Genomic DNA, 23,110 nt, shown 5'->3' with positions numbered 1-23,110 from the left:
CTGCACAGTGATGTATTGGTTGACACTCTGGCCTCTGAACAAGAAAGGCATTGGTTCAAATCCAGGCAGGTGTACGGAGTTTGCATGTTCCCCCTGTGCATGCGTGGGCTTTCTCCAGGCTTCAAAGGTTGATTGATGACTCTAAATTGTCAATGAGGTTCGGCTGAGAGGGTGTGGTTGTCCAATCAGTAGCTGGAATAGGCCCAAACAACCCTGTGACCCCCAAAAGGGATTAAGTGGGTTCAGGACAATGGATGGATGGATGGTCAGAGGACCACTTACACACAAAAGCCCCCTCTGGTAGAGACACTTCTCGTTTTATTGCATCAAGACAACATTTGAACCACTTTGGTCCACTCTTATCACATAGCATCCCAACAATATATGAAGAAACTCACTTTTAAAACTAAAGTTAGCATTCCCCCATATATGATGTCATATTGAAATCCCAAGAAAGTGTTCCAAGAAAACAGCATATAAATGCTTCAGAGCCTCAAGCTAGTAAACCAAGAGTTTGAAAGGCAGATTCTAAATATACTTTCATCAATAAAAATGATGCACATCCTGTCAATTTTAGCATCCTCTGAAGATGAGTGTGCGTGGTCACTGGTGTGGAAAAATCCCCAAAACATTGTTTCCTCACTTCAATATCAAGTCAGATTTCTAGTTTGCACCTTATTTATAAATCAGTTTATGCCTCATGTTGTTGTGTGTAATTGTGTTGAGGGGTGGGGATGTTAATGATGCACTGTGTGAGTTTTTGTTGTGTGTGTGAAGGTCTTGTATCCCTTGTGCTATCTTAGATGACCCCACCCTTACATTGACGTGTTCTCCCTACCATGACAAAGGTGGATAAAGGTGGAAAGATTTCATGTAATCCATGGACACCAGTGAAGATCACAGATCATTGAAGAAAAAAGGTTCAGTGCACTGTCTAGTGGGTCTAGATGACCCAACTCCCAATGATAAAGTGCCTAGGATAGCACAAGGGTTACAGCACTTTGTGTTAATTGAGTATGAAAAGTGCTTTATACATAAAGTCTAATTTGATTCTACCAGAATTTTAAAAAATGAAGTTTGTTCCAGGTGGATTTAGTATGACAGGGCAACACAAACATTTCTTTTTGCAGGGATCTTTCAAATCCTCATGATTTTCTGACCAATATTTTGATATAGAGTCCTCATTGTGATGAAGTCGGGCTTAATTTTAGTGGGTTAGTCTTTGCCAAGCGTCACAAATCAGCTGGGACTTCAGTGTGTCAGAGAGCTCCGGCTAATGAACGTTTTCACAAACCTGACAAGGAGTCAAAGGAATTCAAGAACAGTTATACTTTAGAGGGGGCATTCAACTGATAAACATACCAAAAAGCAAAATAAACATGAAGTTCCCTGATTAGTTGTAGGTTTCATTTTACAGATTTTTTTTTGTTTGAATGTATATCAAAAGTGCAATTTTACATTTTGGTCAATTTTCAGGATTTATTAATACAATAAGCCTATAGGAAAACAAGGAGGAATGCATGTTGAATCTTAAATAATGGTGGTGTAAAACATACAGTTCTCTTTAATCAATGCACCATCTTTGTTTTATAGAAAAGCTGTCAAGTACTTGATCGAGTAAGACGTTCTTATGCTCAATTGTTTGTCTTGCGGTTTTGCAAAAATATATAAAATTCAGTAAATTAAAACCTGTCTGGTTCTTCTTGCTTCCTATTTTCACAAAAAGTAATGTCAAGCAGTAAAAGACCAACAGATTTATATTTTACGTGCCTCTCTCATTGCTGTTTTCTCTTCCCCGATGACCGGAGTAGCAGCTTTTTCATCTAAAGTCCCCTGCAAAGCCTCCTTCAAAGTGAGGGTACCCGCTTCCGAGTCCTTAACCACGCCTTGCTCTGTTGGCATCTCCGGATGGTGGCGCTGAAGATGCTTCACCACCTGGAATCTCTGCTTAGCTCTGTAGGAGCAGTGGCGGCAGCGGAACGGCTGCTGTTTGGTGTGAGACAGGTAGTGATGCCTGAGCCCCGCTGGCCACCTGAAGGCCTTCTGGCAGACTCCGCACGTGTACGGCCGGCCGGCGATGTGCTTCCGCTGGTGGGTCTTCAATATGAAACTCGTTTTGAAGGCTTTGCCGCATTTCTCGCAGACATAAGAGCGTGCGTCGCAGTGCTGGGTGTCGCGGTGCGCTCGGAGCGCATCTGCTCTGTTGGTGCGGTAATCGCACTGATCACAGGCGTACGGCTTCTCTCCTGCAAATAACAAGCAACCAAGGACTGTTCCCCCAAAGTCATTGTTTAAGCAAAGTGATCGCATTTGGTTTATTGATCCTACCTGTGTGCTTGGTCATGTGGTACTTCAGCTGGGTTGCCCACTTACACTTGTAGTCACAGTCAGGACAAAGATACTTCTTCTCCTTTTGATGGACTCTCATGTGAAGCTGAAGGAATGAATCATTTATATTTTTATTTTCAAAAAATTAACTAATTATTTATCAGAATAACTTATTTGTCATTGAAATATTCACTTTCATAGACGTGCAAAAGCTCAGTGTGCTAAACGATGAAAAGGAAAGCCTACGAATGCTTTGGGTCCAGTTCTACCCAAATAAGGTTACAGCAAATGTATGCAAACTAATTATTTTAATCCAACTTTATTACTTAAATGAAAGTACTGCCATTATGGTGTCTTTTTAAACCAAGCAGTATAAAGACAGACATTAAATGGCAGAACTTTGCACTTAATCAACAAACGCATTCAAAAGGAAAAATGTTTTAAATTAAATACATGCCATAAAATGAATGTTTGCAAACGTGACATCATCATCAACTCAAAGTCTATAATGTAGCACAAATCCTGTTACTATAATGAGACCTTCTTGGCTCTGAAAATATTCATTTTGGCTTTTTTCTGGATACTTTAGCATTTACAGGCACAAAGGAAACAATTATCTAGAATATTTTTTATCAAACTTTACATTATACTTTCCAGTCTTAAACGCAGACAATTTTAAAGACCCACTCTGGTGATAATTGTGTTTTTAACATGATCTTCTTGTGGCATTTTTCTCATGATGTAGGAGATGTACAAAGAAAATTAATCTTAAAACTTCATTTCTGAGTATTTCTTAATTCAAATTGCTGTGAATCAGAAGCAGATGAAAATAAGAGCTTATTAATGATGGAGAAAATGTGCTGGGCGGGTCACAGCTCTAAACTCTAAGCAACAAAGAGGGAAAGCAGGGGGGGGTTGCTTCGCACCAACGGTCCCGCCCACAATTCAGAGGTGAATTTCTAATGAAATCCTGCAAAACTATCCTGTCCTAGAAAACAACACAGGTTTTTTATTTTGGCAAAAAAAACCCTGCATAATTATACTTAAAAGACGACTAGGAGTACTTTTAAAATAGATCAAAAGATGATTGGAGTGGCCCAAACAGATGAAAAGAGAAGTGCAACAGCTTTAACATGAAAACTTTCGAAAATCCAATTGAATTTATTATTCTATGTTTATTTAAAAGTTAAAAAGTTTAAAGTAATAAGTCACGTAGAAGCCTTAAGGTTACCTTTAACCTGGATGGATCAGCACAGGTGTACGTGCACTGCTCACAGCTGTAGGGCTTCTCTCCGGTGTGGATGCGAATGTGCCATGTGATCTTCTGCTTGTTTCGAGTCGAGTACTGGCAGTCAGTGCATTTATACATCCGCTTACTGCCATGTGAGCGAAGATGCTGCTCTAACACCAGGTGATGGCGGCACCAAAATGGACAGATGCTGCACTTCAGAGGCTTGCTCTCAGGGGACCCCTCCTCGTGTTTACTCAGAAGGTGGTCGGCTAACAGTTGCTTTGTTTTTGAAGAAAAGGGGCACGATTGGCACTGGTGCACATGGTGGGCTCTCTGATGAATCTCCAGGCTTTTCTCTGTCTCAAAGGATTTCTGGCAGGTGGTGCATTTTACTCTGGGGTGCTTGCTCTGCTGGTGAGCTTTGAGTAAGCCATCACGGGCACATGTGAAGTCGCACTGTTTGCATGAAAAGCTGACCTGTATGGAGTGCGAACGTTGGCAGTGGTTTCTCAAAGCAATATCGGAACTAAATGGAGCATCACAGTGAGTGCAAACATGTGGTAAATCCCCTGAGTGACACCTGTGGCTGTGCCGTCTTAGGCGGTGGGGTGTTTGGGCGCTGAAGTCACACATGTTGCAGCAGTAGCGTCTAATCCCAGAGCGCAGAGACTCATCTTTCTTTGTTGTTGTGTGCCGAGCACTTTTATGTTTTAACAAAATGTGTCGTTCCATGATTCCTTTATGCCTACAACTGAAGGCGCAGTGCTGGCAACGTAAACGTTGCCACTTAGCATCAAAAAACACCTTTTTCTTGTGAGTGTACAGGACGTGACGGGTCAAAGAAACTTTTGATGCAGCAACAAACGAACACTCGGTACACTGTACTTCACCCGCCTTCATGCAGCCTGTTTCTTCATGGTTGTCCAACAGATTTTTCTCAGAGCACCTAAAGGCACAATTTGGACACCTAAACACTTGACCCATCTGTGGGCCATCCATATTCTTCTCTGCGTGACCTTTTCTGCGTCTGGGCAAAAGATACTTACTGACCATTTCTGCGCTAGTTTGATTTTCTATTTTTTTGTACGTTTCTCTGTGAGTTAACATGTGCTGCCTAACTGTCTGTAACGTACCAGATGTAAACCTGCACAACCTGCAAATAAATGCTCCCTTCTTTTTAATGTAAGTGTTTTTTTCCTGCAGAAAAACATTCCTTTTGCTGTATTTTAATTTGTTGCTGAGTGAGAAGCTGGTTGATCTTTTCAAAACCTCGAAGTTGGAACCTTTTTTTGCCTGATTTGTAATTTTCTGTTGCTGTGGTACTGAGGAGATGAGGGCTTCAGAGTTGGATTTTAAATTGATGAAAATCTCCTTTTGCTGCATCTCATTTGATCTTCGATGACCATCAATTCCTTTGGGTTCCTCATAACCTTCAGTAGAGACCGCATTTGCAGCCTGACATGGATTTGAATCTTGCAGAAATGCTTTGCGGGAGTGGGATGGACATGTCCTTCTCAGGTGGTTATGGAGGCCCCGTCTTTGCTTGAACTGCACCCCACAGGTCTGGCACGTGTGCTCCTTCATCTTTTTGTGGCACAATGCTTGGTGGTGGTGCCTAAATGCTCTCTCTTTACACGTCACATATGAACATTTATCACATTGATACGTAGTTTCTGATTGGACCACAAGCATTTTTACGTGTCCCTCTGGAACCATGGTTTCTGCTTGGTCCATGTCGTGTTTCTTCATTGCTTTCAGATGCATGTTATGTTGTAGTGTACTATTTTCCTCTTCAGGTGTCGAAATCTGACACTCTGTATGCTTCACAGGAGGACTTGCGTCGATCAAATGTTCACAGGAGTCTTCTGAATCCTTCTGTTCACATGCTCCCGTCTGCACTGCTGCACTGTCTTCCTCTGATGAACTCATAAGTGTGGAAAAGTTGACATTTTCTTGCAGTGCATGTGATTTGTTATCATATAAAGTGGGGGTGCTCTCACAGTTTTCCTCTAAAGAAGAGCTTGTGGTGCTTGTTAGAGTGCTCAACACAAGTGTGCAGTAGCGCTCAGGTGGGCCATCTGACACATACTGATGACTATCTTCCTGTGGGACAACATCAACGACAGAATCCACAGGGAGAGGAGTAGCAGTACTTTCCCAGCTCTGATAATGTTCAGCAGACTCCCGTCTGTCAGGTGCACCAGATGAGGCAGGCTCCATGAGACTTGACTCCTCAGACTGATCCGGATCGAGTGTTGGTTTCATGTAAAAATCCTGCAGGAGCTCTGCTGCGGCCCTCTCTTTTTCCTTGGCTGCATAGTTTTCCAGCCATTTTTTGTCACCAGGAACGTAGTCATGGGCTTTCTTTTTATGAAGGAAGAGGCTGATGCTGCTGAAAGATGAATACACACAGAGGGCACAGTGAAACTCTTTCAGCTTGGTGTGCTTGCAGTTCTCGTGGTTTTGGAGTGCCTGTCGGTGGAGCGTGGAGTATGCACAGTATTTGCACTTGTGCACTGCCAGGTGCTTCTCCCCAACAGAATGTTTGGCTAACATGTGATTGCGAAGCTCAGATTTGCGCTTGCAGGTATAGGCACAGACCTCACACATGAGGGATTTAGCCTGATGTCGTAATTTGTGGCTGGTGAGCTGGTCCGGCCGATGACAACGATACTGGCATTGATCACATGAGTACCTGGAAAAGGAAGAAAGATATTTAAAGACCCACTCAGATGAAAATAGTGTTTTGGGATTTTTTAACATGTTCTTGCGGCATTTTTCTGATGATGGAAGACATATAAAAAAAATTAAGCTTAAAATGGCATTTCTGAGTATTTCTTTGTTCAAATTCTGGTTAACCAGAAGCAGATGAAAAAAATTGCGTTCGACATAGCTTGTAGCAGTGACGTAGGTGCTACACCCAAAGGGTCACAAGCTCAATGCTGCACTCCATTTTGATGCATGTAGACAAATAGATCCATGTACGTCTTTGTTTTCCTTGTCTGGGCTGACATCTGGCTCAAAGCTGTACCGCTGGGAAAATCCAATATTGCTCACCATTTTTGTTTCACTGGTAATGTTAGTTTGGGGGTGTAGGTTAGTGGGGGAACCTGTAAACAGATGGATGATGGGAAGTGGGGACGGGAATAATCCATACCAACACTCCCACCCACAACTCAGAGGTGAATTTCTAATGAACTACTTCATTGACCCAGAAAACAACAGTTTATTTTTTTTTTTAATTTGACTAAAAATGGCATAATCTTTATTAAAAGTCTACTGGGAACACTTTTACAACAGATCAAAAGAAGATAGGAGGGGGACTTGCGCACAAAACAGAAACTTTTAAAAAGAACACTACAAAAAATAGGACAAAATGACTTTGGGAATCATAAATAGCTTTTTACATGACTTAAGTTGGGGAAAAAGTATTCAGGATGCAAAAACAACAACCACTAAACAGTGTCCATGTTGCCAGAATCAAATTTACGAAAAAAGTTTAATGAATGAATGAATGAATGAATTAATGAATGAACATTATTAATCCCAACAAGGGGAAACTCAGTTCCAGTACATCTCGAAGAAAAAGGTCAGACAAACAACAACACAGGATACACACACATCTCGAGAGGTTACTGAGGTCAATTCAGCCTAGCGCCTTAGATGACCTGCGCCGACGCACCTTTGTATAGCATGCAGATGGACCATGGTGGGGGTTGGGGTTTGGTGACAAAAAAAGATTTGCATCTTCACACTGCGTACAATGTGTAGATACAAGACAAAAAACAACACCGTTTTACACATATAGCACGTATTCAGACAAAACACAGTACACGAGGCTCGGGGGGGTGGGGAGGATCAAGGGAGGGGGGGCCCCCCGGGAATCTGAGTTAGAGTTTCTTAAGAAACATATGTGTACCTGAGATCTCCAGCGTGTTTCCTCATGTGGACCGTGAGGTAGTGCTTCCATTTGGTGACGTATCCACATTCAGAGCACATAAAGTTCTTGTCATCTGAGTGGGTGAGCATATGCTTGGAGAGGTAAGACTCGTCTCGACACCTGAAGTCACACAAAGTACACTTGTGTGGCTTCTCGCCTGAAGAAGAGAGTGAAAAATTTATTTTTTTAAGTGTAGAAGCAACGGCTTCCATAATTCAGGCGTAAACGCTGAAAAGACTTAGTTGCAGGCATCGCAGGAAGAAATCCCCCTCACCGCTGTGCATCAGCATGTGCCGCTTCAAACCCCGTTTATGCGAAGTGGAGTAGCTGCACTGAGAGCAGTGGTGGATCTTCTCGTTGGCGTGTAAATGTCCAAGATGCTGCTCAAACTCCACAGGGTTAAAGGTCACAAATGAGCAAAAGCTGCAGCAAAGCTCTTCCTTTCCTGGGTGACCGTCCCGCTGGTGCCGAAGGAAGACTGTTTTATTGGAACATGAGAACTCACACTCTGTGCAGTGATAGGCCAGATGTTTCTGATGATGAGCCTCCATGTGGGCCTCGCTTTGAAAGATGGCAGCACAAGCGTGGTGACGACACTCCACTGCTTTGACCCCGTGCATTTCAGCGGCGTGTATTATAAGCTCTTTACGCAGAAAGGTTTGAAAGGAACAGCCCTCATGGAAACAGGCCAATGACCTGCTGTCTGAGGGGATGTTGTGCGTCTTCATGTGTGCCTTCAGAGCACGAGCCTGGGTAAAGTTTTTGCCACAGCTTGGACAGACAAAACTGGGATTTTTTGCAACACATTCTGCCTCATCGGTGTGCACACTGGCAAGATGGCGACGTATTGCGTTCCTCTCCACGGCAGTGTATTCACACATGCTGCAACACTGGGTCTTTTCCCCAGCCTCCCGGAGTCTGTGTACTCGCAGCTTGGTCCTGCTGGTGAAGAAACGCTGGCAGGTTGGACACTGGAGACTGGGGTCAGGGAAATGCAAACGCAGGTGCTCCTGCAGGTGAGAGCGCATCTTAAAGCAGCGACGACACTTGGGGCAGGTGTGGGTCCGATAGACGCTTTCTGCTCCCTCTGCAAGGTACTCTAGAAGACATAACAAAATCGTTTTAAGTCCCACTCTGATCATTTCTTGATTTTCAAAGTGTTGCCAGTGGTCTTTTGATTAACATTATGTTTTCAGCTTAAAAAAGAACACAAAATAACTGTGTCGTTTTCTGGATTATAGTTTCTGCAGAGCGCAAGTAGTTCATTCGAAATTTGCTTCAGAGTTGTGGGCGGGACTGTTAGTGTGGAGTAAATCCTCCACTAATCCAAGGCATCAATTTTTTTATACTCTCTCCTGCTAGCTTACAGCCCCTCACAACCCCAACCTAACATTAGTGGTGCAATAAAAATGGTGAGAAATATTGGAGCTATCCAGCTGTACAGTTTTGAGCCCGGTCCAATTCAGACGAGTAAAACAAAGTTGTACATGGATCTAGTCGTCAACAAGTGGATGCATCAGAATGGAGGGGAGCAGGGAGCTTGTGGCTCGCTATTCTAGCTTCTACGTCAGTAGTAAAAGCTTATTCCCACAGCATTTATTCGTCTGCTCCTGATTCACACTGATTTGGATAAAGAGATACACGTTACATCATCGGAGTGGGTTGCCTTTTAACCTCAAGAACAGGTAAAAGTAACCAATTGTGCATTGGAGCTTACCTAAAAACAGCTAAAAACATATCTTTCTAAAATTGCTTTTTTATATTCTGTGTTTTACCGCGAAGCACTTTATTTTTAGCTTGAAAGGTGCTATACAAATACATTTTATAATTATTCATTACCTTTGGATGGCAGAGGTGCCGCATCTGGTGCTGAAGATTTGTCTTTTTCCACTGTAATCCTCAGTCTTTTGTTGTTACTTTTTTTCCTTTCGAGCACGTGCCCATCATGTAATGAGGATGAGACAGAAGGAGACTCAAGTTTTCTTTTAGATCTTTTTGGACCTTTGGGTGTCGGGGTGGATTTAGTTTGGCTACCTAAGAAAGACGGCAGAATTCGTACACAGTTTTCCACATACTCAATTAAAAGAAAAGAAAAACTATTTGTATATCTGTTTTGCGTACCTTCAGGGTTATTGTACAAACGGTTACAATCCACCAGGTGATCCCTCAAAGCTTTTGCAGATTTTGCAACAAATGGGCAGCAAAAACACCCAAATGGCAAATGGCTCTCCCGATGGCCTTCCATCTCTTCACGTGTAGGAAATGCCCACGTACAGGATGGAGAAGTGCAGGGAATGAGGTCCAGACCATGCTTGGATGTCAGGTGGGATTGGTACTCCTGACGGTTGGCGCTGCTGCTGCTGAACTGACATCCTTGCTCAAAACAGGTGAAGCTGTCCTTGATGTGAGGCTCCCTGTGATTGACTTTGAAGTGGCGTTTCAAAGCAGCGGGCTTCCCAAACACTTGATTGCACTGGGAACATTTATACATGTCCAGCTTACCTTGACTGCATGAAGATGTTTGGGTTTGTGGGCGGGGCTGAGAATTCAGTTCATGTCTGTTCCATGAATTTTCCATGACAATTTAAAAGAGACCCCTGTTGTAATACTTTAAGCCCATTTGTTTACAATGAGGCATTTTTTAACTTAAAAAGCCTTCAGCTGCGCCTGTTTTGTTGTTGTTTTTGTGTGTGTGTGAGGGGGGGGATAAAAGGAGACAGAAGAACCACAGCAATCATGTTATAAACAATAAACGTATACACACAATAAATGCTTTACGTTAAAAATTCTTAGTTAGCTTTTTCCGATTTCACATTATTAATAGTCAGTTAGTAGGCTAGACTTACTTGTGAAGCCATCATGAGGCGATTGTTAAAAAAATAAAATCTAAGCATCTTCGACGTCTTAGCTAAAAGCTAGCATTTTTTTGTGCCGTTTGCTCGAAAAAAGTTTTAGTTTCCGCCAATTTTAGTTTATTGCTTCCGCTTTCGAGATAAATATTATATACACTAAACTGCACACGATACCCTTTCTACTTAAATTTATTTCTATTTATCAGTACGTCGCTAACCTCACACATGTAAACATGACACCCCTGTTAGTAGGGTAGGAACTATTGTTTATGAGTACTGACGTCCGGTCGGAAGAAGTTTCTTGAACACCAAATGTGTTGTAGAGGTCGCGGCTGTAGCATTTATTGAAATTTGAACCTCCATATTTATTTTTATGTTTTAAAGTTCTTCATAATTATGACTATTCCTATTTAAATGGAAGCCAGTGTGCATGAATGACTAGCATATATTGCATTTGTGTGAAATAGCGCGTGTTTGTTTTTTGTATTTCATGAGCGGATGTCTGTCATTCCGGAGACGAGGAGAGTAAACATTTGATTACGGAAAGCATATGTTTTAAACCCAAAACAGCAAATGGTTATCTGTTCATAGTGACTGAAAAAAAGACTTCAGAGCAGGAGATTCCGCGGTGTTCATCATGCCGCTGCCAGACTTTCTGGACGCGCTAAAGGACAACCCGTACTTCGGTGCCGGTTTTGGTCTGGTTGGCGTCGGGACGGCACTGGCATTGGCTCGGAAAAGCGCCCAGGTGGGGTCTATTTTCTTCCGCAGACATTACATGATCACTTTAGAGGTACCGAGCCGGGACAAGAGCTACCTCTGGCTGCTGAGCTGGATCACCAAGCACGCCAGGCACACGCAGCACCTCAGCGTGGAGACCTCCTACCTGGCGCACGAGAGTGGACGGGTTCAGACACAGTTTGATTTCCACCCAAGCCCTGGGAACCACATCATCTGGTTAGATTTTCTAAATCTTAGTTAATGTTTTGTTCACAAGTATAAAAAAGTAGATCTTGTAACACTGTCATTGTTTGTGGGCCTCAGGTATGGGAGGAAGTTAATTATGGTGGAGCGCACCAGAGAGAAGCAAATGGTGGATCTTCACACTGGAACTCCATGGGAGTCAGTCACTTTCACAGCTTTAGGCAGAGACCGACAAATCTTCTTCAATATCTTACAAGAAGGTATAATTTAACAGTGAAATAACATTTTAAATTAAATTCTGTTTCTTGTAAAGCTGCAGTATGTTTTTCTGGACAAAGAATTCAAATTCCACTCATGATTTTGCAGCAAGGGAACTAGCTCTGAAGCAGGAGGAAGGGAGAACAGTGATGTACTCAGCCATGGGAGCAGAATGGAGGCCCTTTGGGTTTCCAAGGCGACGCAGGCCCCTCAGCTCAGTGGTTCTGGAGGTTGGAGTGGCTGAGAAAATTGTGGATGACGTGAAGGATTTTATCGGAAACCCAAAATGGTACACGGACAGAGGTAAAACCTTCCAGGACTTGACTTCTTTTGCTTTCTGCACAAAGATGGTAGACTTGTCTCAAGGCTACATTATAGAGCACTATTATTTATTATTTATAGTATTTACTTACAACAGTCTTGAATTCATCAAATAGATAAATTCTCAACTTTGCAAAGTAAAAATATTACAGAAAAGCTCAAATCCACATGTTGTACTGTCACATTTCAAATACACAACACTGTGAAGCATTGTGGTAAATTTTGGATTTCATTGACCATCTTTATTTGATAAATTTAAAATAAAAATGCTTAGGAGAAATTTTTATCTTAATATCCTTTCTTTTTTCTATTAAAAAATAACAGTGTGATTGAATACTTTTTTGTGTGTCTGCAGGAATTCCTTATAGAAGAGGGTATTTGCTTTACGGTCCTCCAGGATGTGGGAAGAGCAGTTTCATGTGAGTGTGGTACCGGTTTATCTGACCGCTCTTCATCCATGGAACGTTCTTGTCATCTGCTTTAAATTCTACTGTAGCACGGCGTTGGCAGGAGAGCTCGGTTACAGCATCTGTCTGATGAGTCTGAGCGACAGAGCACTTTCAGATGACCGCCTAAACCATCTCCTGAGTGTGGCGCCGCAACAAAGCATCATTCTACTGGAGGATGTGGATGCTGCGTTTGTGAGCCGAGAGATGCTTCCCACTGAAAGTGAGAATGGGAGCATTTATTTCTGTGTTTAGTTTATTCTATATCGAGTTTCATCTGTTAATACTAGTGCTTGAATTCAGCCTCTATTTTCTAGCATAACTGTCCTGTTTATATATACGGTAGTAAAAAATGATTTGCTAGTCACTTATTCTGCAAGTTTTACCACTTAAAAAGATGATTTTTGTAATGTTTATCTTATATACACCAAGACTGTGAGAGACATAATATAAAAACATTTCTTTAAAAATCAAGCAATAGGATTTCTTTGATTTTTTATTTTTATTTTTTACATTTTTTCTCTCTCATAGTTGAAGGGTTTCTATTATGGTGTAAAATATCCCAAACACGGGGAGTTAAAGCAGTATCAGTTGGAAACCACAGATACAAACAACATTATGTTGATAAAAAGGTCTGTAACCAATAGTGAAGTAAATAATCAATTTCTGTGTTAGTTTCTCTTCCTGTTGTGCGTCTCTACTGTCTTTGCCTTTTTATGTATATGTCATGCAAACATAAAGGCGTCCAATTGCAAGCTAACTTCGACCAGGTCAGGTCAATCACAATTGGCTGAAGGTGTCCTACAGGTGACCCTGGGCTGAACGGTGGCGCAGTGGTTAGCGCACTTGCCTCAAAGCAAGAAGGTCCCCGGTTCAAGTCCCGGCTGGGGGGACCTGAAACATTTCTGAGTTTGCATGTTCTCCTCGTGCATGCGTGGGTTTTCTCAGGGGTCTCCGGCTTCCTCCCACCGTCCAAAAACATTCGTCATAGGTTACTTGGGCACTCCAAATTGTCCATATGAATGTGAATATGCATGGGTGTGTGCTATGTGTGACCCTGCGACAGACTGGCGACCTGTCCAGGGTGTCCCCTGCCTTTGCCCATAAGTGGCCGTGATGGGCTCCAGTGACCCCAAAAGGGACAAACGAAAGAAGATGAATGATGACCCTTTTTTCACAGGTCTTTAAACAATACCTGAAATAATTACAGTATGACATTTTTTAAAGAACAAAACAATTTAAAAGTACCAAAATACCAGGTTTTTATATTGGAAGCTGTTATGTTAAAATATTTTGTTTTTGTTGCTTAAAAAAAATCATTTAAAAGCGAAAGATACACACCCCTAGTTTCCATAATAGACATTACAGACCTTTCTCATCTTTTTGAATATGACCATTTTTAGAATCAGTCTCTGCTTAATTTATATTTTGCCCCATTTTGCCCCACTGCTTTGAGGATGTGCATTTGATCACTGTGTTTTCATTTTCCATCAGATCCTCTGGCCTTCCAGGGAATGGGTAGACTGACCTTCAGTGGACTGCTTAACTCTCTGGACGGAGTAGCTTCATCTGAGGCCAGAATAGTTTTCATGACCACCAATTTCATAGACAGGTAGGAACAAGTTAATTTACTCACACACACTGCCTCATGAGTCTGGCAGAGCACAGTTTTAGCTGATATTTCCTGTAGTTGCAGCATATTTCCTTCTAAATCATCCCTATATATTTCATTTTATGTTCGGTCTGCATTGTGTTTGATGTGGTGGTTAAAATGCACAATGTATAGTTTATTTTAAGGATTTACAAAAAATGTTATTCCAACTTTTGTGTTGTAACAGATATATATGCACCCTTTTATGAAATTACATTTATCAACATTAAATAAAAATACAAGTTTGAATAATCAAAAATTTGAGTGTTGGACGCAACTTGAATAAATCAGAAAATGAGGGTCTTGCAAACACTGATTATTTTAAGCCTTTTTGAACAGAAATGTATCTATCACTTGCAAGAACACTGTTGTGAGAACTGTTATTTCCGACCCACAGGTTAGACCCGGCGCTGATCCGACCGGGCCGGGTCGATATGAAGCAATACATCGGACATTGCACTCACTGGCAGCTCGCACAGATGTTCCGGCGCTTCTATCCAGACCAACCTCCTCTTGAAGGAGAGAGGTTTGCAAAACTGGCATTGGACGCCAATGCTGAGATCAGTGCCGCTCAAGTGCAAGGACACTTTCTGCTGCACAAAAAGGATCCTGCAGGTTCTATAGACCATGTTGACCAAATTAAAAGATGACTGGAAAAATGTTTTTTTTTCAATCTCTTAAATAAATTAAATCGAAACATAATTATTTCAAAAGGTGTTTTTTTTAATCATTTCTAACTTCACATTCTAAACGTTTTTTTTGTATTGATTAGTAGCTGTTCCCTTTCACATATTAAAGACCCACTCAATCAAAATGAACGACCCTGGGAGTATTTCAAGCGGCAACTCGAGCAGTGTGTTTACCTGGTTACTCCTCCCTGCGGGCGGTTCAGTCTAATCAACTCACCTGTTCAGCGTCCTACTTAGGTTCTAGGTGTGCGGTCCAATCCTCTTCATCCATTTCTGCTAGCTCTGCGTTCGTCACCCCACCCTCCTCCCCGGCTTCCACCTGTGAGCTCTGTTAGGGGTAGTTTAATACCCAAAGTTTTCTATGGAGATCTTTGCTTGATGGAGCCTTATGACAAACTAAAAGAAATATGGGAATAAATCTTCTTTACTGCATGACTTGCATGTCTGACTGAAATAGTATTTTCTGGTGTTTTTAACATGTTCTTGTGGCATTTTTCTGATGATGGAGGACAGATAAAGATATGTACGGTAAGTGAAAAATGCATTTTTGAGGATTTCCTCTTTCAAATTGTTGTGAATCAGGAGCAATCCAAAAAATGATGTTGGTAGAAGAGTGTATTTTTTTTAACGTAGAAAATACACGGGGCAGGCCACAAGCTCCCTGCCCTTGAGAACAGGAAGAGGAAGGGGGGCGGGGTTGCTATGCACAGAGGGTCCTGCCTAAAAGAGGCACATTTCTAAGGAACTACAGAAACTATGTCCTAGAAAACAGTTTTTACATTTTTAAAATGTTGGCTAAAAATGACAATTAAAATCCTATTTGCGAATGCTTTTGCAAAAGATGATTGCAATGGGACTTTAAACTAAAGTCAGTGATGTTGGTGGCTGTTTCTGCAGTCAAAATAGTTTAGGAAACAAAGAGCAGAACTGGGGTACCAGGAAGTGGAACCTTGTAGTGGGACAAGCTGCTACAGCAGAAGATGACTGAGTGTTATTTGAGTCAATGAAGAACACCAAACTGATGCTCCAGCTTGCTAAGGTTTGCCAAAAGTTTACCACAGAAATTTTGGGAAAAAAAATGTTGCCAGGTTTGACAAGGCTTTGATTTTTAGCTGTGTCATGGATTGAGTGGCCAAAGAGGACAACAGAAAATTAATCAATAAATGAAACTGTAATGTTTCTCAAAAAAAGTAGACCATTTGCAAACTACGGCCTTACTAAAGGTCAACAGGAACAGAATGAACTCAGCCAACAAACTTAACTTTAACTTAACCAACAGACCAAGTAACAGAAATAAACTGGCCTACCCAAAGGCACAGCAGGGGGAACATGTACAGTGGCTCATCCGACCACCTGAAAAAAAAAGGGGGGGGGGGGGGGGGGAACTGACAACATTTAACAAAGACAACAGACAAGACTTACCGCCATTTTACCGCCAGGACTCCCTTGGAAAAGAGGTTTTTAATCTCAGTGGGACTTTCCTGGTTAAATTACGACGGAGTATTAGGGCCACCAAAAAAAAAAAAGTAAAATTACGAGATTTTTATTGGGCCACCAAAAAAAATAAAAAAATTAGGCCCACCAAAAAAAAAAGTAAAATTGCGAGATTTTTTCTCATAAATTTAGGAGATAATAACTCGTAAATTTATGAGAAAAAACTCGTAATTTTAGGAGATTACAGTGGAAGTGAACATGCAGAGCAGCAGGTGAACGCCGTGCAGCCGCAGAGAAGACCGACTAAAGATTGTTGAACAGATGAGCTGAATGTTTATTGATAACGTTCCAGATGTCTGGAAGCTCTTTTTTTATTTACGATTCATTAAAGTTTTATTTATTGATGGTTGGTTTGCAGGATCTCTGCAGCTCGATGAAGCCATCCTGCAGCTAGCTGTTCGCTTGAATCCTTTCTTCCTCCACCAAAGACAAGATCTCTACGTCTGTGTGACGCTTCCGTCACACAAAAGGAGGAGCACTTTTATGGCAATTTTCATTCCTCTTTATTGTCTTGTGCTGAAACGGGACATTACATCTGCAGGAGGGGGCGTATGTAACACTGTTTACTTCCGCATTGGTGTTCGGATGACAGGTTCATGACGTAATCAGACAAATGAACCTCAGGTTAGGTCAGGGGTCGGCAACCTTTTTTACTCAAAGAGCCATTTGGGACCGCCCCTAATAAAAAAGAAAGCACCCGGAGCCACAACCCGTTTTGACATCATTATATATATTATGCATGTATATATTATTCAAAGGTGCTCATTACGTCGATCGCGATCTACCGGTCGACCTTCAATGACATGAGTGTAGATCGCGGGCCAGAAAAGATTTAAAAAAAAAAAAGTACTTCTTTAAAATCCACCAGCCAATCAAAATCCTCACTGAGAAGTAAGGGACTTGATTGACATGTAGATTGGCCAATCGGACATAGTCTGAAGCATACGTCGCTGCAAATGCACATTATGTTCTTTAAAGGATGATACCGCGGCCGCGTGTGGGAGGAGCTACTAGTTCTGGTCTGATCGCTGCATGGAGCGATGTGTTTATCAATGCATGGTAGACACTGAGAATGTGGAGAGATCAGGTTTATTATTTTGAAGAGTTCTACTTGGTAATCATGTTTCCATGTTTGAGTTTATAAAATCATCCCAGGGAAGGTCTCTGCTTCAACTCCCGCAGGGAAAGCTGCGTCTGAATCTGACGCCCGTGTTTCCATCTCTCTGACAGAGTTTGAAGCCAAAGCCCCTCCCCCGCCTCTTTACCTGCTTTTCCTCTCTACCTGTTCACCTGTTCACATCCTCTGCAGCTGAGAGTTGTTTCCCCCGCGCTCCTCAGTGTGTCCTACACAGAGAGCGCAAAATACGGTAGTCGGGGCGCTCCACAAGGATGAAAGAGCCGGACGCAGGTTATAGCGGGATGGAGCGGGTTAAGAAAATGAATGGAAGAAGGCGCTCCGCTGAAGAAATATTCAATATTGTACACATTTTATTATTAGTCTGAACGATCTTTTATTTAGAAATTTTTTTCATTTTATCAGTCCAGTACGGGAAAAAAACATAATCAAAACTTGTGTTGGGCGGTTTTTGGCTGGGTCTGGCGGTTTTCAGATGACTTTTGGGCTGGAAAACTGTGACTCTATCTGGCAACACTGGCGCGAACTCTCAGTCTGTCATCAGCGAGTTGGTCTCTGCCCCGCGGTACGTCAAGTTCCCGGCAGAAGATCGGAGTGTTTATTGAAGCCGCCCCGCGTGCCTCTCCCTGCTATCAGCTCTGCAGGTCTCGCCCGATAAATACGAGATCATTAAGGAAGCTGTTTTTTACGTGGCTCGCGCTTCATACGGAGCCAGCAGCACCTTTGAAATGCCATGAAAATTGAACAAACTAAAATAAAATTTAATTATTATAAAATACTCATTATTTTCCAAAGTCACAGGGAGCCACAACAGAAGGATGAAAGAGCCACATGTGGCTCCGAAACGATGGGTTGCCGACCCCTGGGTTAGGTGAATGAAAAGGCATGGGGAGCTGACCAAGATGGCGGCTTGAGCAGACGCTACTTTTCAACCTGTTGCGCCTAACTTTGAAAAATACTGCGGAAAACTACTAATTAGACGCTACTTGCACATTTCTTGCTGTAACCAAAAAGGAAACAATTTTGCTGTCCAATGCCATCTCGAGAGCGGAAAAGAACCTCTAAAGAGAGCAAAGCCATGGCTAACAACACTAACAGCAGCGGTGCCGTTAGTGGTGCAGGACACGACTATACTCAGAGGACAAATCCTGAACAAGACATGATCATCCCGGATGAAGAAGATTTTCCACCCCTGCCTATTTCAGCTGAAGGGACCCCATGTAAAGAGCCAGCTTTAAAAAAAAAGCAATACTGGCAACACCGCAAGGTGAGGGAAGAAGCAGCAGCGCTGGTAACAACGATGTTATTGATGTTCTTTCAAGCCTTATTAACATCCGCTTTAACGCCATGGAGAAATTAATCAATGACAATTCGCTCAAAATTGAGTGCCTAAAAAAATCCGTTGACTTTGCTTTTGAAGAAATAAAAGATGTGAAGACAAGAATGGACATAGTTGAAAAGAAAACAAACAGAGATGAAGCTACTGTTCTGCGGCTGCAGGAAAGACTCCTGGAATCTGAACGCTACTCAAGACGCTGGAATTTAAAATTATATGGTGTACCAGAAACAGTGTCCAGAGAAGATTTGAGAAGAGAAACCATCAATATTTGTCAAATGATTTTCCCGGAGGGAAAACAGAAGGTTCCAGATGTGATCGACACTGTGCACCGTTTGGGAAAGCTGAAAGAAAACGAGAGGAAGCCCAGAGGGATCATTCTCCAGTTTTCATCCAGAACCTACAGAGATGCCGTGTGGAAAGCCGCAAAAAACAATCCCATCCTGAAGGAGCGTCATCTCCGCTTCACGGAGGACCTGTGCCCAGCGGACCGGGACACCAGAGCAGCGCTTTGGCCCTTAATACAAGCAGCAAGAAAAGAAGGGAAAATCGCCTACTATGTGGGGGCCCGAGCTTATATTAACGGTAAAGAAGTGGGTCCTCCTGAGAACTCAGACCCTCAGAAATGACTGCATCCTGAGCAGCTTCTGCTGTTAAAGTCTTGAGGAAAACACTCATTCTGTTCTGATCTCACGTGTTCTGCCGTTTATTTCTTTAAGCCATGTTTACAGTTAATTACATTGAGATGTTATAATAATAAGTTTTTATTTGTCTTAAATCCAGGTTGGCAGCTAAAGCAAGTTCTGAATGTGAGATATATTTGCTCTTTTTTTTTGTATATTTTAATTTAATTCTTCAAAGTGGCGTAAAGGTTATTTAAAATATTTTTTTCCCCACTCTACGTGCAATTTGGCGCACAGATTGAAAGTAACAACACTCCTATTTACTCAGATTTATTTTCTCTCTCTTTTTTATTTTAAATCTTGTCTTTATCTTTAGGTTCTTTAAATGTCAGGGGATTAAGAAATGCCATAAAACGTAAAGCGCTGTTTCTATTCGCTAAACAATTGAAAACAGACTTTTTTTTTTCAAGAATCACATTCTACCAGTAATGATATAAACCTCTGGAAATCTCAATGGGGTGAAAGTTCATATCCATCACATGGTAGTCAGCATTTAGCTGGAACTCTCACAGTTAAAAATACATTTGAGGGTGACATTCTTATGAGCAAATGTGACAGTCAGGGTCATTATGCTTTTCTGATAATATCCACTCAAATTAAGATCTTTATTACTATTAACATATATGGTTACAACTCCAAACTTGAAAACGTTGAGCTCCTTTCTTTGATTGAAAATGGTGTAATTTTTTGTCTAAACAAATTTCCTGATGCAATTATTATAATAGGAGGGGATTTTAATATAGCTTTAAATAATCAGCTGGACAAATGGCCACCACGTGCTCTTTCTTCTGATAGTCCCTTACATTCATTCATGCAGAAATATAACTTGAAAGATGTCTGGAGAGAAAAATTCCCATCAGATTGTGTTTTCACTTGGAGTAATAATGATCGATCCAAACAATCTCGCATAGATTACTAGCTGGTGTCTGATTGTCTAAGTACAGATGATATTGAAGTAAATATTCTTCTTTCTCCACTAACAGATCATAAAGCAATTTACATTTCTATTAAATTATCCAAAACTAGATCCCAAAATAAGAAAGCATACTGGATGTTAAATAACTCACTGCTTAAGATAGACATAGTACAACAAAAGGTTTCTGAATTCATTTCTTACTTTTATAATCTAGCAAAAGAAGAAAACTGTTACAGTAAAAACTGGGAACTTTTTAAATTTGAAATCACTAATTTTCTTAGAAAGCTTAGTTCAAAACTAAATAAAACTAAAAAGGCTAAAGAAAGCCAAATTATCAATGACATTATGACAATTTCAAAAAGAAATCCTGCAGAGTTATCAGATGATGATAAAATAAATTTGGCATTATTACAAAAAGAATTAGACAGTATTTATGAGAACAGAGCTGAAGGAGCCTTTGTAAGATCAAGGCTGAAATGGTTAGAAGAGGGTGAAAATAATTCCTCTTATTTTTTTCAATTGGAGAAACGTCGTTCCAAGACAAATACACTAAAGCAGTTAAACATTGAAGGCCAGATTACATTTGATCCCAAAATGATTGCAAATTACATTAGCCTGTTCTACAGTAAACTGTATGCCTTTGAACCCAGCGAAGATCCTGATCACTTCCTAAACTATAATCTACAACAAATCCAGGCCTCTGAACGGGATCTCTGTGATTCTCCTCTTTCAGAAAATGAAAAGCAAAGCAGAAGGGATTTCTAGACTAACTTATTCTGCTCTTTCTCTGCACCTGGACAATCAGACTCTTAAATCTATTGACCAAATGCTGCTAAACTTCATCTGGAAAATCCGTGTTCATTATTTAAAAAAATCTGTATTAATGAACTCCTATGAAAAAGGTGGCCTAAATTTTCTTGATTTTACTACTTTAAATAATACTTTTAAAATAAACTGGATTAAGTCATATTTAAAAAATCCACTCTCCATTTGGAATATTTTCCCTCATCACATGTTTGCTAAAGTAGGTGGTCTCCATTTTCTTCTGCTTTGTGACTATAATATCGACAAAATCCCAGTGAAACTTTCTGCTTTTCACAGACAAACTCTTCTTTCATGGGCACTTATCTATTAAAACACAATTTTTCCCCTCATAAGTTTTTTATTTGGAATAACAGATATATCCTTTACAAGAACAAATCTTTATTTAACAATAATTGGTTTGACAATAATATCCTACTGGTGGGTCAGCTCTTTAACCACAATGGTCAATTACTTAGATATGAAGAATTTAACCTTAAATACAACCTTGCTGTTCCTCCTAAAGAGTATGCCATTGTTTTTGATGCTGTCACTAATGAAATCTGTGAACTCTTTAAAAATACTGTACTTGATGCAAATATTCCCTTCATATCTCTAAGTGACACCACTATTGGAAAATCCTATTTCAACTGTGCCAGAAAAAATAACAAGATCATACGTGCCCTGTTTTAGCAAAATGTTATTTCTGTTCCCTCTGCTGTTTTTTATTGGAGAAAATTTATTCCTGACTTGCCCTGGAAAAATGTTTGGACCCTGCATCAGAAATTATTAATTAATAACAAGATGAGAGACGTCTCCTACAAACTCCTACATAGAATCTATCCCACTAATCAATACATGCTCAGATATAAGAAGACTATTGACCCCAACTGTACCTTTTGTAAAGAACACCCAGAAACAATCAGTCACCTGTTTTGGAACTGTAATACTACTAAAAAACTTTGGAAAGATTGTGCACGTTTTCTAAATTACAAATTAGACTCACAATATCAGATGAAATTTGAACATATCATATATGGCCTACACGAAAAAAATATAAGATCAAACGTAAAATTGGCAATTAATCTAATTATAATATTTGGTAAATTTCATATTCACAAATCAAAGTTTTCTTCATCACAACTTTTTTTCCCTTTAATAATTAAAGAATTAGAATCTAGAATTAGAACAGCAAATTCAGCGCGAAGCTCCAAATAAATGTGTAGATATGTGGGAATTACATCAGTTTTTATTTTGTTCTGGACACCACTGGAAACACAAATTCATATGATGGTTTCTCAGATCGCAGCAGCATTTCCGCCTTCAGCGATCATCGGGAGCTTCACGCTCCGCTATGCGAAGGCAGCTGGCGGTCCGAAGAACAAAGCTTGTCCGCGGTGCGTCAGGAGGAGGACCGCAGAAGGCGGACATGCTGCTATGTAGTCCTGAGAAGCTGTGGAAACTCATCTGAAGTTCACAACCAACTCGAAGCCGTCTTCTCTGCCGCTAACACAGTCTGCTCCTGGTGTGTGTGTCAGCGGCCGGACACACGGAGAAAGCAGTGACGTCATCGCCCCGCCTCCCCTCGGTTTTTTTTCTTTATCCTTAAATGCTCTAAGCATCTTTGTTTGTCGATTTCTGTTAAAAAGGGTTAAAAATCCAATAAAAGAGAGGACATTTTGTTCTGTTTGTCATTCAGTCAACTAAACAAACAAAATAACGTTACATGTTGTTTTTTCTAACAACTGGCCCACTTAAAAAAAGTACATTTTTAGCTGTTACCTTTGCAAAAAGCATGCATAAATCAAACACAAGATAATGAATTTTACAACTGCATGAAAATGTCCTTACATGTAAGCACTTGTCCCAAATGGAAAATACCACCATGTCCCATTTTTGAAATATGAGCCTTAACAACTTCCCTGTCAGAATTATTCATTCAGAACATAAACTCTGAAAATTAATCACTTTAGGATTATCAAATTTGTAATTTGACTGCATTAAAATGGCAAATGATAAAGAACGATAAAGGGCTACTATTGCAATTTCTTTCATATTTTGCATGGTTTTATATTAATTTATTCCTCCTTGTTTATTGATCCGAG

General features: G+C 40.8%; 2 protein-coding genes across 3 annotated transcripts; one reads left to right on the top strand and one right to left on the bottom strand.

The window, feature by feature from the left end:
- Positions 1–1,653: 1,653 nt before the first annotated feature.
- On the bottom strand, positions 1,654–10,590 carry znf142 (zinc finger protein 142). 2 transcript variants are annotated; one of them, XM_023950612.1, is made up of 9 exons: positions 10,346–10,590; positions 10,002–10,166; positions 9,621–9,923; positions 9,339–9,533; positions 7,774–8,598; positions 7,479–7,656; positions 3,560–6,254; positions 2,329–2,434; positions 1,654–2,246 (listed from the first exon to the last, which is right to left on the bottom strand). In XM_023950612.1, exons 2-9 carry the CDS (start codon positions 10,075–10,077, stop codon positions 1,756–1,758), a joined length of 4,869 nt encoding a protein of 1,622 aa, XP_023806380.1. In that variant the 5' UTR covers positions 10,078–10,166; positions 10,346–10,590; the 3' UTR covers positions 1,654–1,755. The 2 variants fall into 2 exon arrangements, with proteins under 2 accessions (XP_023806380.1, XP_023806378.1); XM_023950610.1 differs by having other exon boundaries at positions 9,621–10,166.
- Positions 10,591–10,646: 56 nt separating this feature from the next.
- LOC101159054 (mitochondrial chaperone BCS1) lies at positions 10,647–14,656 on the top strand. Its single transcript, XM_004081667.4, has 7 exons — positions 10,647–11,308; positions 11,396–11,535; positions 11,642–11,836; positions 12,210–12,273; positions 12,351–12,523; positions 13,795–13,912; positions 14,349–14,656. Exons 1-7 carry the CDS (start codon positions 10,989–10,991, stop codon positions 14,599–14,601), a joined length of 1,263 nt encoding a protein of 420 aa, XP_004081715.1. The 5' UTR covers positions 10,647–10,988; the 3' UTR covers positions 14,602–14,656.
- The last annotated feature ends 8,454 nt before the right edge of the window (positions 14,657–23,110 follow it).

Source organism: Oryzias latipes, chromosome 21 (assembly GCF_002234675.1).
Source record: "Oryzias latipes chromosome 21, ASM223467v1".
Taxonomy (NCBI): domain Eukaryota; kingdom Metazoa; phylum Chordata; class Actinopteri; order Beloniformes; family Adrianichthyidae; genus Oryzias; species Oryzias latipes.
This window is presented reverse-complemented; position numbering and strand designations above follow the sequence as displayed.